Source organism: Rhinatrema bivittatum, chromosome 8, assembly GCF_901001135.1.
Source record: "Rhinatrema bivittatum chromosome 8, aRhiBiv1.1, whole genome shotgun sequence".
In the NCBI taxonomy this organism is placed as follows: Eukaryota; Metazoa; Chordata; class Amphibia; order Gymnophiona; family Rhinatrematidae; genus Rhinatrema; species Rhinatrema bivittatum.
Window position 1 is genome coordinate 149,869,076 of NC_042622.1, and position 14,952 is coordinate 149,884,027.

General features: G+C 45.9%; 1 protein-coding gene across 3 annotated transcripts in view; it reads left to right on the forward strand.

Annotated features, from left to right (window-relative positions):
• Positions 1-1,065: 1,065 nt before the first annotated feature.
• The window catches only part of ALAD (aminolevulinate dehydratase), a 110,805-nt gene continuing 96,918 nt past the window's right edge, over positions 1,066-14,952 (forward strand). The window contains exons 1-3 of one of the 3 annotated variants that reach the window (XM_029613384.1): positions 1,066-1,113; positions 6,250-6,388; positions 7,456-7,506. In XM_029613384.1, coding sequence (XP_029469244.1) covers positions 1,074-1,113; positions 6,250-6,388; positions 7,456-7,506 — 230 coding nt within the window. In that variant the 5' untranslated portion in view covers positions 1,066-1,073. Of the gene's footprint in view, positions 1,114-1,395; positions 1,501-4,339; positions 4,545-6,249; positions 6,389-7,455; positions 7,507-14,952 lie in introns of those variants that run through there. The other 2 variants (XM_029613383.1, XM_029613385.1) reach the window with 2 other exon arrangements.

Genomic DNA, 14,952 nt, shown 5'->3' on the forward strand with positions numbered 1-14,952 from the left:
GACTCAACATCCTGCCCGGCTGCCGGCATACATAGGGATTCACCGACTCACGGTAAGCCATGTTTTCTTATGATAGGGCATCCACCCTGCCGGGTGTCGACGCCTTCCGGTTGAGAACACTGGCGGTCTCCAGCTACTATCAATCGGTCAGGGTAATCCTGTTCATTTAATCGATCGGTCAGTTACACATATATCCATAAAGCTTTTGCAAGGAAGATTACTGAATTGCTGCACTTCCTGCGGGGGTATATGTACCCGTGCTGACGTCAGATCCATCTCCAACTGCTAGCACGAGCACACTATACCCACTTGTTTTGAGTCCATCTGCATACACTAAGGAAAACGAGATTATCAGGTAAGTAATCTCTACATTGTCCTTAAGTAGAGTATGATGATGGCACCCTTTGAATATCTTCTGGCACAGGGTCCTAAAGGTAACAGAAGCAAGCTTCTTTTTGGCCTAGATACTTGGTGCTTTCAAAATGTTACAGTTGCCTATGCAAACCAGAGCAAATAAAAAACTTCCCACAAAGGAATGAACAAGAAAAACTCTGTATAATGCGGTAGGAAAACAGCAGCAAAATATGGTATCCTGCCACCAAGTCATAAGTGTAACATGATCAGAGACATGGACCAGCCCCAAAATCTGAGTCTTGTCATTGTCATACTTTTTGTAACCTGTAATTTTATCTTGCTGTTTTGTATTTTTTTTATTTCCCTTGTTATTTTAATTATTCTATTGTAGTAGGCAACATCTAAAATTGTGATACCAGTAAAGGTATCTGAAACTCATGCAGCAAATTCTGCTCCCCCACTGCTTACTCCAGGCAAATAGGTAGGTTTCTGCAGGAGCAGGAATCTGCTGGCTGGCTGGCTATGCTGCAGGTGGAAGCAGGAAGGAGATGCATGACAGTCTGGGCAATGGCCAATGAAGAAGAATAAGCTCTGCTCCACCCTCTTAGGGAGGATTTGGCTGATTGACTGCTCCACCTTTAGGGAGGATTTGGCTGATTGACTGCTCCACCTTTAGGGAGGATTTGGCTGATTGACTACAGGAACCTGAAGATCTTCTTATGCTCCTCCCTTCCTCTCTGTACTGTCAGCAGAAGGAAAGTAAGTATAACAAATCTAAAGGATCTACTACTAGAAGGACTGATCCAAATGTTTGGGAGGGGAGCAGAGTGATGTAGTTAGCAGGAGTTGTGGAATTAGCTACCCCAAGAGGGAGAAGCATACAGTGTGCCCTGACAGTATATAAGCCTTTGCCATGGTCTTAGGCCATGGATTCTAAGTTTGGTTGCCTGTCTGTGCTGTCTCTGGCTTTGTTTATTTTTTTTTTCTGGGAAAAAGACTCTTGGGTTCTCATGGCCAGAAGCCTGGGTAAAGAATTGAAGACAGTTCCTTACCCCATTTTTTGGACTAGGTTTTTGGAGACCTTTTGTTTTCTGAGGAGTAAGTTTTTTCTCACCCTTCCTGCTTCTGGTTTGGTTTCCCCTTTTGGTAAGATTTTGTTTTATTTTGTGCTCAATGAGGGCCGTAGGGCCCAGGGACTCAGATTTTATATCATCTTGAAGCAGGAAGGAAGAGTTGAGTGCATCATGTCAGAGCTTTCACCACTGACCCAGGTGAGAAACACTTGTGAGGGAGAGAAGTAATGCAGTGCCATTGTAGAATTGAACATGGGACAAGTAGAGAATAAGGAAACACTACAGGAGAGGTATGAGAACTGTGACTTTTCATTCTGGTAATTAATAGGACTAAGTTCTATTCATTTCACAAGTGGGGACATGCAACGAATGCATTCTCTAATTGGACTACAGGAGATAAAACCCATTCCTCCAATAATTTATCAGCTAGAGATTTACTGAAAGTTTGAAGTCACAAATTTAGTAAGAAATAGTGATGGTATATCAATTGGATTTTTTTTTATAATTCTTTATTTATCCATTTTTACAATTACAAAAAACTCAATTTTGCAAATTTGATAATGCGGAAGAATATTCAAACCTTGACAATTTATCCAAAACATTTATTTATTTTTATTTTATTTAACGTTTCTTTTATACTGATGACCGTTCGCACATCGCATCGGTTTACAGTGAACACAAAACCATTGGGCGGGGCCCTTACATAAAACAGATAATATACTGAACTAGGAAACATATAATTGAAATTAGGGGGGAGCCCTTACATCAAAACTATTTACATCAAAACTATATACAGAATTAGTGCACAGTACCAAATCGCCAAGCATAGAGGTGGTCATAACAGGAAATCCGAGTAAGGGTAAGGGTCGGGGGGGAGTTATGTAATAGGGGGTGTGATGGAGTAAGCTTGTTGGAAGAGCCAGGTTTTAAGTTTCTTTTTGAAAGCGGGGGTATAGGTCTCAGTGCGAATATCATGGGGCATAGAGTTCCATATCGTGGGGCCGGCCAGAGAAAAGGCTCTGTTAATAGTGGAGGAAAGCTTAAAGGATTTAATAGATTGGGCTTGGAGTGTTCCTTGGAGTGCTGGGCGTGTAGGTCTCTTGGAGGTACGGGGTACGAGGGGGGGGTTGAGCCAGTTGAGGTTGGAGTTTAATAGACTTTTGTGTATGATTGAGAGAGTTTTATAAAGAATTCGTGACTGTATAGGGAGCCAGTGTAGTTCCATAAGTGCGGGGGTGATGTGATCTCTTTTCTTTGTGTTTGACAGGATGCGAGCGGCGGCATTTTGTAGAAGTTGGAGTGGTCTAGTGTGAATTGCGGGAATGCCAAGTAAGAGCGCATTACAGTAGTCAATCTTTGAAAAGATAATAGCTTGAAGGACTGTACGGAAATCATTGAAATGTAGCAAGGGTCTGAGCTTCTTTATTGTTTGCAGTTTAAAGTAGCAGTCCTTTATAATGGATTTGATGAATGGTTTGAAAGAGAGGTGATTATCTATAATAACTCCTAGGTTGCGAGTGTGAGGTGGGAAGTTAGTAGCAGAGTAGGCAGGGGGGATGACCGGGAGTGGCTGCTTATTCGATATGACTAAAAGCTCAGTTTTGTTGGAGTTAAGCGCTAGGTGCATGTCCTTTAGGAGCTGGTTGATAGAGGAAAGACAGGATTCCCAGCTGTGTAGAGCCGTTTGGATGGTGTCCGAGAAGGGGAAAATGATTTGTACATCATCAGCATAAATAAAATGCTTGATGTGTAGATTAGTGAGGAGCGTAGTAAGGGGGAGCATGTAAATGTTAAATAAGGTAGATGAGAGTGAGGAACCTTGGGGAACACCTTGGGGGAGACTGATGGGGTCAGATTCATTATTGTTCATAGTGACAGTGAAAGTACGATTTTGGAGATATGATTGAATCCAATCAATGGCCTTGCCAGTGACCCCAATATTTCTGAGTATGCTGAGGAGGACATCATGATTAACTGTGTCAAACGCAGCTGAGATGTCAAGTAATGCGATAAGATAGGATGATCCTGAGTCAGTTCCTTTGATAAGGGTATCGTGTAAGGAGAGGAGCAAAGTTTCAGTACTTAAGTGCTTCCTGAAACCATATTGGGTTGGAGGGAAGATGTTATTTTGTTCCAGGTGATCAGATAGGCGTGTGTTCACGAGCTTTTCAAGCACTTTAGCTAGTAGGGGTAGGTTGGACACTGGTCTGTAATTAGAGAGGGTGGTGGGGTCAAGGTTGGCTTTTTTGAGGAGTGGTTTCACTATGGCTTGTTTCAGAGCATTGGGGACAATGCCATGTTCTAGGGAACAGTTAAGAATATTTGAGAGGGGTTTGGCGATCACATTGTGTATAGAAAGTAGGAGTTTAGAGGGGATAGTTTCAGAGGGGTGAGTGGAAGGTTTCATTTTCTTAAGTATGTTTTCTACTTCCAGGGAAGATGAGGACTCAAAAGAATAAAGGGAGCTAGGGGAGTTGATGGTGGGAAGAGAGATATTGAGGTTGTTGTGTGAAAATTGTGCTGTGATGGACGATACTTTGTTTTTGAAAAATTGCGCTAATTCATTACAGCGGTTTGTGGAGGGTGTAGCTGATTGTTGTGTGTGTATGGGGGAAGTAAGGTTAGCGACCATAGAGAAAAGAGCCTTGGGGTTGTATTGCAGCCCATTTATTTTATTGGCGTAGTATTGGCGTAGTATTGGCGTAGTATTGGCGTAGTATTGGCGTAGTATTCCTTCAAAAGAAAATAAAGAAAAAAAAGAAAAAATCTCCTCCTCTCTACCAGAATAAACAATATAGTACTTGTAAAGGATCCAGAGATTAACAGAGAGTTAATATCCAGCGAGTTGAGGAAACCATTGTGTCCAACGCGGAGAGAGCCGTGCTGACAGCGGAGGAGACTTCGCTGAGCCCTGATCTAAGACAGCCACCGAGGCAGAGACCAGGGCTGTTGTTGCAGCACGGACCGCTTAGGGAGAGCACCACATCCAGGACAGCAGCGCAAACAACGCTGAGGACAGCTGCAGAAGCAGTTTTGTTTTCAGCAGGGATCCAGGAGGACTTGAGCGGCGGAGGAACAGCGAGACCCGGGCAGGAAGAAGGGGCTCTGGCTCTGGGAGTGAGTACAGCTGGAAAAAAACCTGCATTTTTTCCCAAACCCCCTGTCAGAGTTTAAACCCTTGATGATTCCGAGCCGCCCTGAGACAGTCACAATGGCTCAGCTATGGGATTTATTGGCAGGAGTAGCAAATGCCTTGAATAATCTTAGTATTAAAGTTGAGACTTTGGCGCTCCAAAATGCTCAGTTTTCAGCTGCTCTACAAACAAAAATTGAAGAGATTTCCACAAAAGTTTCAACTTTAGAATCTAAGGAGATAGAGCATTTAAATTTTAAAGCAGCGGTGGTGAAGGATCAGAATGCTATTGCTAGAAGAGTGGAAATATTGGAAAATGCATCCAGGCATTTGAATATTAGAATTCTCAATTTTCCTAAAATTATAGGAGAGATTCCCTTTATTACCCTTAAAAGGTTTTTTCAAGAAACTTTGGGCTTTGAAGATGGGAATACTCCGTCAATTAATAAATGCTATTTTCTTCCCAAAGCAAGGGGAGTAACAACAGCAAAAAGACTTAATCTACAAGAAAATCTCACAGAAATTATTGAGAACTCGTCTTTTGAAATTCTAGATAGAAACACTCTTTTGGTATCATTAATTTCAACCTCTGATGTGCAAAATGTTATGAAAAATTATTTTAGAAATTTTCCTATCTCTTTTTTGAATGAAAGTATAAAAATTTTCCCTGACCTATCCTCAACCACACAAAGGGGCGGATTTTAAAAGCCCTGCTCGCGTAAATCCGCCCGGATTTACGCGAGCAGGGCCTTGCGTGCCGGCGCGCCTATTTTCCATAGGTCTGCCGGCGCGCGCAGAGCCCTGGGACTCGTGTAAGTCTCGGGGTTTTTTGTCGGGGGCGTGTCGGGGGTGGGGCCGATCGACGGGGCGTTTTGGGGGTGGGACGTGGCGTTTCAGGGGAGGGCCCGGGGGCGTGGTTTCGGCCCAGGGCGGTCCGGGGGCATGGCCGTGCCCTCCGGAACCGCCCCCGGGTCGCGTCTCGGCCCGCTGGCGCGCGTGGATTTACTTCTCCCTCCGGGAGGCGTAAATCCCTGGACAAAGGTAGGGGGGGTTTAGATAGGGCCGGGGGGGTGGGTTAGATAGAGGAAGGGAGGGGAAGGTGAGGGGAGGGCGAAAGAGAGTTCCCTCCGAGGCCGCTCCGATTTCGGAGCGGCCTCGGAGGGAACGGAGGCAGGCTGCGCCGGCTGCCCAAAATCGGCAGCCTTGCGTGCGCCGATCCAGGATTTTATAAGATACGCGCGGCTACGTGCGTATCTTATAAAATCCAGTGTACTTTTGTTTGCGCCTGGTGCGCCAACAAAAGTACGCGAACGCGCATTTTTAAAAAATCTACTCCACAGCGTAGAGCCTTTTTAGCACTACGTCAACAATCAATTTCCTTGGGGTATAATTTCAAAGTAAAATTTCCTTTGCCCTTACTATGTCACAGGGGCTACCGGTGCCATTGGTCAGCCCCTGTGACATAGTAAGGGCAAAGGACCGTCGGCGCCATTTTGATTACTGGCAGTCGACCTCCCAAGTGCAGGAGATCGCTCCAGACCCCCGCTGTACCAGCAGGGACTTTTGGCAGGTCTCGGGGGGTGGGGGGTTGTAGTTAATTACATTTAAAGGGTTGGGATGGGGGTTTTTTTAGTTTAATGTCTGAAAACCATAATATGTAATTACTATGATATTTCTTTTTATTTCTAGGACTATCAGATCATACAAGAAGAAATATGCAGATAGAATCTGTCCTTCACAGTGGCTACTTCCACCCCATGCTACGAGCTTGGCAGGTCTCTGCCACCAGTCTCAGTGCCAGTAACCTCATCTACCCTATCTTTGTCACGTAAGTACAGTTCACAACGTGGTGATAACTAGAAGAATGCCCTCTTGTTCACTGCTAAAGTTTATACCTAGAGCTACACATAGCTCTGCCTTTGCATCTGACTTGCAGCTACCTTGGTTATTCCAGTACTAAGAATCCATGAGCAAACAATACTAACTGTATGGTATTTTAATGACATGGATTGTCAGCTAGAGACTATATTGAGAACTGCAAACTTTCTTGGGTGGTGAGGTGACATTGGAAGGTTTGACGTGGAGCCTTGTGCAGAAATGTGGGCTATATTTTCTCTCTGATTCAAGCACTTTTACTCCCTATTTGTATTTTCCAGGGAGTAATTATTTGACAGGTCTCAGGCTGTTTCATCAGTTATTGGTCTTACACAGGTTAGGTTATATTGACTATTGTACGGTTGTCATTGTCTTTGTTATTGTCAATTTTACTATTTAATTTTTTGAGTGTTCCCACTTAGAATGGTTCATAGGGGGGGAAATAAACATGTTAAATGGTTCCTGAGCTCATCCTTTACTTCACTACCCTGCTGCATTATTTCCTGGTAATGCTTTTACACATGCTTTAGAGCATTGGATGTGTCATTCATTGATAAGTCTTCCAAAAGTCCAGAAGCAGTAAACATGTTGTCTCTCATGGTTAGAGTACTCTGGTATGATTCAAGAAAAGCTCTTAAAAAAAAAAAAAAAAGACTCCAAGTCTCACCTGGACCCTGACTGTGTGAACTGGGGCAGCTCTCTTTACCTCTGTGTGCCTCTGTTCTAATTCAATATGTCACCGATGCTGTGTGACTTTAGGTGACTTGCTTGATCTTTCTTTGCCTCTATATTTTTGTTAAAATTAAGGCATTTACCTTAATCTGTCTTTCCTGGTCAACAAATGAAGAGATTAGGCTGTATACATAGGTGCATGTGTATTATATTATTTGTACAGAACAGTGTACATCTAGTATGAGCTGTACAAATTATTAATAATAATAAAATATGGACATGGGAGGACTAGAGGAAAAGATGTCTCACCCCGTGCTGGTACTTTACATGTATTAACTTTTTTTGCAGGGACAATCCTGATGCTGTTGAGCACATTGCCAGCCTCCCTGGACAAGCCAGGTATGAACTGAATTTTATTTCTCTGTGTGTGCACTGGTTTTTAAACTTGTCTCCCTGTCTGCTTCACCTACCCTGCCCATACAGTGGCCTAAAGAAAGCCTCCTGCAACACTAACTGGATCATTATATTCTATAGTCCTTTGAGGTATTGGCAGATTAATGTTCTTTTAATTTATGGAAAATGCCTGCTGTTGTCTGGGTAGGATTAAGGGGGCAAAAATCAGAGAGATTTACATTGATAATTTTATGTGGGTAAACATGGGTTTATGGGCTAATTATTGTCCCCTTTTCCTCTGTGTGAGTAAAGTGGGTGTAGTCAGATTGTGGGAGGGAAATTCCACACAGAGATTACATAATGGATCTGTTGTATACTTTTGTGCCTGCTTCAATACAGGTGTTAAATGTATGTCGGTAATTCATACCCTGTTCTATGTGCCAGCAAGATTTTCCCAGGGAAACATCCCAATGAGCTTGCTGTCCCATGGGTACCAAATCTCCATGAGATTGCTACCTGTTTTGTGGTGACTACTTGGTCCTGATAAGTAGTGTCACAGCAGGCTGGCTGTGGGATATAAAAGCTGTGCAGTAGCTATGCCCAAGATAATGCCCTGCCCAGCAATTTTACCTTGAAACTGTGAGGACATAGCCACGCACTTCTAAAACACTACGAACACTTTCAAAACTTCTTGACTGCAGATTGCATGCATCATATAATTATCAGCCAAGGAGTGTTATCCCATGAGTTTCAAAAATTCTCACAGTGCTGTCACAAAGGCAGCTGGTGGAGCTCATCCCACCAGCCATTGTTGCTGAGGGTAGGTCTTCTTGGGAGGTAGGTGGGGGGGGGGGGGGGGGGGGTGAGGGAGAGAAACAGCACATGTTGGGCGACCAACTACCTGGTTTTGGACCGGACAGCCCGGTTTTCCAGTCTGTTGTACAGTGTCTGGTAAGGGTAGCTGGACACTGTAATATGTGGTGCAAAAAGGCTTGCTCAAGTGCTGGCCATTCGGAACAGGCTTGGCAGTGGTGATCCAATCGGGCACTTGTTCCTCTTGGCACAGCTGCAGAACAAAGTGTGAGAGAAGAAACTGGTGCAAAAGCTTGGGCAGCCTGGCATGTTCTTACAGCCACTGGCTGTTACTCTCCCTATAGTTCTGCAGGGTTCAAAGTGCTGCACTGTTACTGCCTTCTGCTACCAACTCTTCCCCTTGACCCCATCTCACTGTCATTAGGTATGGAAACATGAGGCCTGCCCATGCCCCGAGTCTCCCCATTTTCCTCTGGTTCCCCCTTGGAGCTTTAAATTAAATTTTCGGCTGCTCTGTCTCTGCCATTTTCTCCTATAGCACCTCCCTCCTCCATACATAGTCCGGCACTTAAAACCTGATCCCATTTTTTTTTCCTTTTACAACACTAATGCTTCTTGTTTCTGCCTGTGCTGTATACTAATCAAAATTCTGAAGCACACAGAGCCACATGGCTCAGAAAGCTACATTCTGCCGCCCGGACTCCCAAGGCGGACACCTCGAAGACACGTTTGAGGTACACTTCCAACTTGCGATCTTGAAGGTCTTTTAACGCCGCTCCGCCTGTGACAAGTATGGTAGTCCTCTTTGTGACAGCCGTCACAGATGCATCTACCTTGGGCACCTTAAGGAGCTTCAGGACCTCCTCCGGGAGAGGATAGAGCTTATCCATAGCTCTTCCGACTCGTAGGCTAGCCTCCGGCGAGTCCCATTCCCTGGATAACAACTGTAGAAGAAGCATTGGATGAAGGGGAAAAGTTTTCGCCGGCGGGCACAGCCCCGCTAATATGGAATCCCCTTTGATAGCTCCTGAACTGGCTCCCGAAGAATCCTGAGGAGCATCAATATCCAATTCTGAGAGGACATGGGGAATAAGGTGCTCCAGCTCCTCTTTCTGAAATAGACGTAAGACTCTGGGATCATCCCCTTCCAGCTGAGTGCCCGAACCTGAATTATCTTCATCCTGATTCAGGTCCGCCGGAGAGGGGTCAGGCAAGCCAGGATGATCAGTACATAATTTAATTTATTAAACTTATTTCAATAGCATATCTGTTTGACTAGATTAAATCCTAGCTATATCTATTTGATATTTTGTTACATAACACATGCGTTTTATTCAAATTTTGTAATCAACATGAAGTCATCTTCCATTTACACTAGTTACAATGTATATTGGGGTAGATTTTAAAAGCCCTGCGCACGTAAATCCTGCCGGATTTATGCGCGCCGGCGCACCTATTTTGCATAGGCCGCCAGCGCGCTCAAAGCCCCGAGACGCACGTAAGTCCTGGGGCTTTGCTTGGGGGCGTGAAGAGGGCGGCGCGGTGTTCGGGGCGTGTCCAGAGGCATGATGGCAGTCCGGGGGCGGGGCCGAGTGCTCCAGCACAGCGGCCTGTGCCGGGGCAGGGAGCCGGCGACACGTGCAACGAAATAAGGTAGGGGAGAGGGATTTAGTTAGGGCTGGGGGGTGAGTTAGATAGGGGAAGGGAGGGAAAGGTGGGGGTGGGGGACAAAAAAAAAGTTCCCTCCGAGGCTGCGGAGGCAGGATGCGCGGCTCGGTGCGCCCAGGCTGCCGATTTTGTGCAGCCTTGCGTGCGCCGACCCCGGATTTTAAAGATACGTGCAGCTACGTGCGTATCTCTTAAAATCCGGCGTACTTTTGTTTGCGCCGGTTGCGCGAACAAAAGTACGCATGTGCGTACTTTTTTTTAAATCTACCCCATTAGGTGCTTCTTCTGTATGTATAGTTTTGATGAATGCTAGCAAGTCCTGTGGATTTTTTTGTTTATATTTTCTGTTTATATGTATTGCTGTGTGTACTGTTTTATGTACGTAATTAGATAGATTGGTATATGTGATTATGCACTTTATTGTATCCTTTTATGTAATACAATAGTATAAATATAGATTTGTTTAATTTATATATTTTTTAATGTTTGAGATAATTAAAACATCATTTTTTAATTGTAATGTATGAGATTCCTTTACTGGTGACATATAAACTAGTAGATGCACCATGTTCAGGTAACAATTTAATCAGAAGTAAGAACATAAAGTTTTGCCGTACTAGATTAGACCAAAGGTCCATCAAGTCCAGTGGTCAATCAATTACCTGGGAGGATTCCCAAGTTCAATTCATTCCATGCTGCTTATCTTCACATTCACTTTTTAATATTAGTTTGCTTTCAGGTCCTCTTCCTCTCTGGCCTTTTAAATGCTGACGTACTTTGTCACATGATCGTACTATTGTATTTGTGATTGGCCCATAATTTTTTGGCGGCTTTTTAATAATTTAAAAAAAAAGCTTAACTTTTTCCTTTACAGTAGGCGTTTCGACTTTATATTCAACAGGTCCATACAATTCTCGTTATTGGCATGTATGATTTATGAGATTTCTTGTGGTTTTCAATCTCTCATTTTTCTTTTCATTTCTTACTCAGCATTTCCTCTTACCCATGAGACTGTCTTTCTTAGATAAACCGGATTCCTTACCCGACACTTATAATTGTGTATTTCTTTTATGGCAGGCTCTTTACTTTTACTTTTATGAAGTTTTTGATTACACATTTTTCTATTTTTCCTAATAATTTTCATTATTATGTTTTACTATTGAACTTGTGAATTTATAAACCACATACGGTATGGTTAAGTTTTATATTTAAGAACATAAGAACATGCCATACTGGGTCAGACCAAGGGTCCATCAAGCCCAGTATCCTGTTTCCAACAGTGGCCAATCCAGGCCATAAGAACCTGGCAAGTTCCCAAAAACTAAGTCTTTTCCATGCTACTGATGCAATTAATAGCAGTGGCTATTTTTCTAAGTTAATTAATAGCAGGTAATGGACTTCTCCTCCAAGAACTTATTCAATCCTTTTTTTAAACACATTTTCTGTCGTAGTACTTTTCCTTTCATTACAGTTTGTCTTTTACTTTATATTTTTACTTTGTTTTTCTTAATTCCTTACAGGATGTCTCCCCTTTAGAAAATTTCAGAAATTCACACCTTTGTTTTGGGTATGTGCTTTGTATCTTCCGTTGTTTGTTAGCTGTCATATATGCCGCTGTTCTTATTTAGATTTTTGTTTTTTGTTTAGCTAGCAATCTTTGGAAATTGTTCTTTGTGGGTCCCTTCCGAAGCAGTCCCTACGTCGAAACATGGCCATGTTGGGGGACCGTACCTTTATATTTCTTTGAAGCTTATTATATAAAGTTGTTGTCCTGAGAAATCCCTCTTATTGTTGTCACTTCATTTTACGTGGAACAGCATTACTGACTGGCTTCACACACTTCTCCTTACTGTGTGCTCCTTTGTGTGAGCCGTATTTACTCCACACCAACTCTTTGCATTTGGCCTTATAAGCCTCCCATGGAGGAAGTGACATCATCGGGCTAGATGGCTGCCTGAGCCCCGAGCTCCGTAGCGATTTTTCTTTTCTAAGCTCAAGCAGGATCTCAAACTCAGCCAAGCCGCGCTAAATATATTTTCCCCTGCAGCGGAACACGCGATTGACTACCCGATCATGGCCACGAAACGCAAATCGGTGGATTTTCGCTGCTTCTCTTATAGGAAGCAGGGAGACCACGAGGCGGGGGAGGCAGATCAGGCCGCGGCAGAGGACACGCTGGGGGATAGCAAGGAACCTGCGGATCAGTTCAGTCTCAGCTCTGAAGAAGCCCCCACGAGAGCTGAGTTTCGTTCCTGGTTTTGCAGCCTATGCCAGGACCTTAAAAATTATAAGGCCGAGATGTAGGAAATGATGGGTGACCTCCGTGATGAACTGGCCTCCTTAGGGCATAGAGTGGATGATATTGACACTCGCGTCGACACCCAAGAGGACCATTCTAAGCATTTAAGTGAGATCTGCACTGAGCTGCAAGATGATAATGCCATCATGCGCTCTAAATTGGCTGACTTGGAAAATAGAGCCAGGAGAAGCAACTTGCGCTTCAGAGGCTTCGCTGAAAATAAGGAGAACTCGGATTGCATGGACCTCATCTCCAGGTTCTGCGCTTTCCTACTTGATACTCAGGGCACATCTGATGGTGGCCAGCAGACTGTGATCCGGCTAGATGGAGCCCACCGGGTTTTCAAGGTGCCAGGTACAGGCATCCCAAGAGACATCATAGTCTGCTTTCAAGACTACACTCTCAAAGAACGAATTGCAAATATTGCGCGGCAGCAAGTGAAATGGTCATGGGAAAATCAGGACATCTCCATCTATGCGGATTTGTGCCAAGCCACTCTCCAGAGTTGACAGGCGCTCAGGGAAGTGACGGCGTTCCTGAGGAAAGAAAACGTCAAGTATCGTTGGCTACATCCTTTTGGTCTCAGCTATTCCTGGGATGGAGCGACCCAGAAGATTATGAATATAGCAGATGCCGTCCGTATCTTAAAGGATCGTGGCTTTGCATCCACTCAACGCATAGGTCCGGAGCCCAAGAAATTTCCGGCCAAAGATCAACATCCATGCTGGCAACGGGCGAACTCCAGAAATAGCCGGCTTAAACGGAGCTCTGATTCTCACCAAGCGTCGTCAGAAGCGACATGAAGTTCCACATCAGAGACACTAACTTTACTATACAAGGACCTTTAATATACCAGTAAGCTTTTCACTGCTACCTAGCAGCTGGTTAATTCTGGCTATCTTGGGGCCAGGGCTATTCAGTCCATGTTTAAGGAGATGGCCATAGCTTTTCTGTTCAGTTATATAGCATTCTTTCGCGATAGGGCTAATATCCTGTTTGACTTACATTATTTATGTTGTGAACTCTGCCCGCGGGTTCCCCCGCGAGCAGGCACCTTACCTCTACTGCTGCTGCAACCCGACGCGGCTGGACGCCACCGAAGTCGGGCCTTCACCGCGGACTCAGTTTCCTTTTGCGGCCCGGAGGCCACCCATCCTGCACTGCTTGCCGCGCCCGGAGCCGCAGACTTCTTGCCTCTTCGCGGCTGAGCGGCCACCGACGTCTTTCCCATCTTCGCGGCTGGAGGCCGCAATCCCCGAGCTCACCTGGCAGCTGGAGCCGTCCTCGGGTCCTCCTGCAGCGGCAGGAACCGCTGCCGTCGTCGGGGCCTGCTTCCAGGCCCAGCCCTGCTTCCTCTGCGCAGATGTCGGTGCAGGGCCGCTGTCCACGGTCCTGCACAGTTCCTGCTTCCTGCTCCTAGCACGCGGCTGCGCCTTTCTTCAAGATTTAAAGGGCCCATGGCCGGATATGCCCTGGGCCCCACCTTGAGGCTGTTTCCTGTGCCAGGCCTATAAAAGGGCTGTTCCTGCATTCCGTCTTCGCCTTGCATTGGAGTTATTTCAGTCCTGGAGGCTCCTGCCTGCCAGCGCTCCGTCAGGTCCTTTGTGTTCTTTGTGGAGCTCCTCGTCTCGTCTGCTTCTTGCCATGTCTTCGTTGCCTGAGGTCCTCGTCCAGGTGTCCTGATGTCTCGTCGTTTGATCTCTCGCTTCCTGGTGTTCCAGCCTTTCTTGATGTTTTGCCCCTGTGCTCTTGAGCCTTCCGTTCTGCCGGCCGTGGAACTCTGGGTGACACGTCTCTGTCTGTGGAGATGCCGGCAGTGGACTCTTGTCCTGCGCTCCTGAGCTTCCTGTCCTGCCAGCCTTTGTGGTGCTCCGGATGACACCGGCTCCGTCGTCAAAGTCCCGCCTTGGCTGGATTCCTTCCTGCGCTTGTCCCGTTCTCCGCGTGGTCTGTGACCAGCCTCCTCGGGCTGTGTAGGGCGCGCAGTGGGACAGGGTGGTTCGCGACCAGCCCATTGGGTCCGCCCATGAAGGTGGGCTGAGTAGGGCACCCTGAGAGACAGTGCCAATGTCTACCTTCCCAGCTTCTCATCTCGTCTGGACTTTGTCAAGTTCTTCGTCATGTCTGTGATGCCGTCGCATCAGCCTTGGTGTCATGTCTTCGCATCAGCCCTCGTCTGTGATGTCTTCGCCCTAGTCATAGTCTCATGTCTTCATGTCAAGGCCTCCATCTGCCCTCATCCTCAGGCCGGCCTGTTGCTCCATGCCGATTCTAAGCGGCAGGTCCGAAAGGGCTTGGAACGGTCGGAGGACTGTTCACCTTCCAACATCATCTTGTTGGCCTTGGGAGCTTGCAGGCCTGGCAGAGGGTAAGACCGTGTCTCTGCCATGCTGGGACACGCCGCCAACCCTCAGTTCGGTCCTGGATTCGTCTGGGGTTGGGCCGAGGCCCAAGGGCACACAAAGACTTTCACGTAACAATTTACATTATGGGCCGGATTTTAAAAGCCCTGCGCGCTTAAATCCAGCCAGATTTATGCGCGCAGGGCACTCGCACGCCGGCACGCCTATTTTGCATAGGCCGCCGGTGCGCGCATAGCCCCAGGACGCGTGTAAGTCCCGGGGCTTCGTACAAGGGGTTGGAGGGGGGCGTGTCCGGGGATCGCGGGGTGG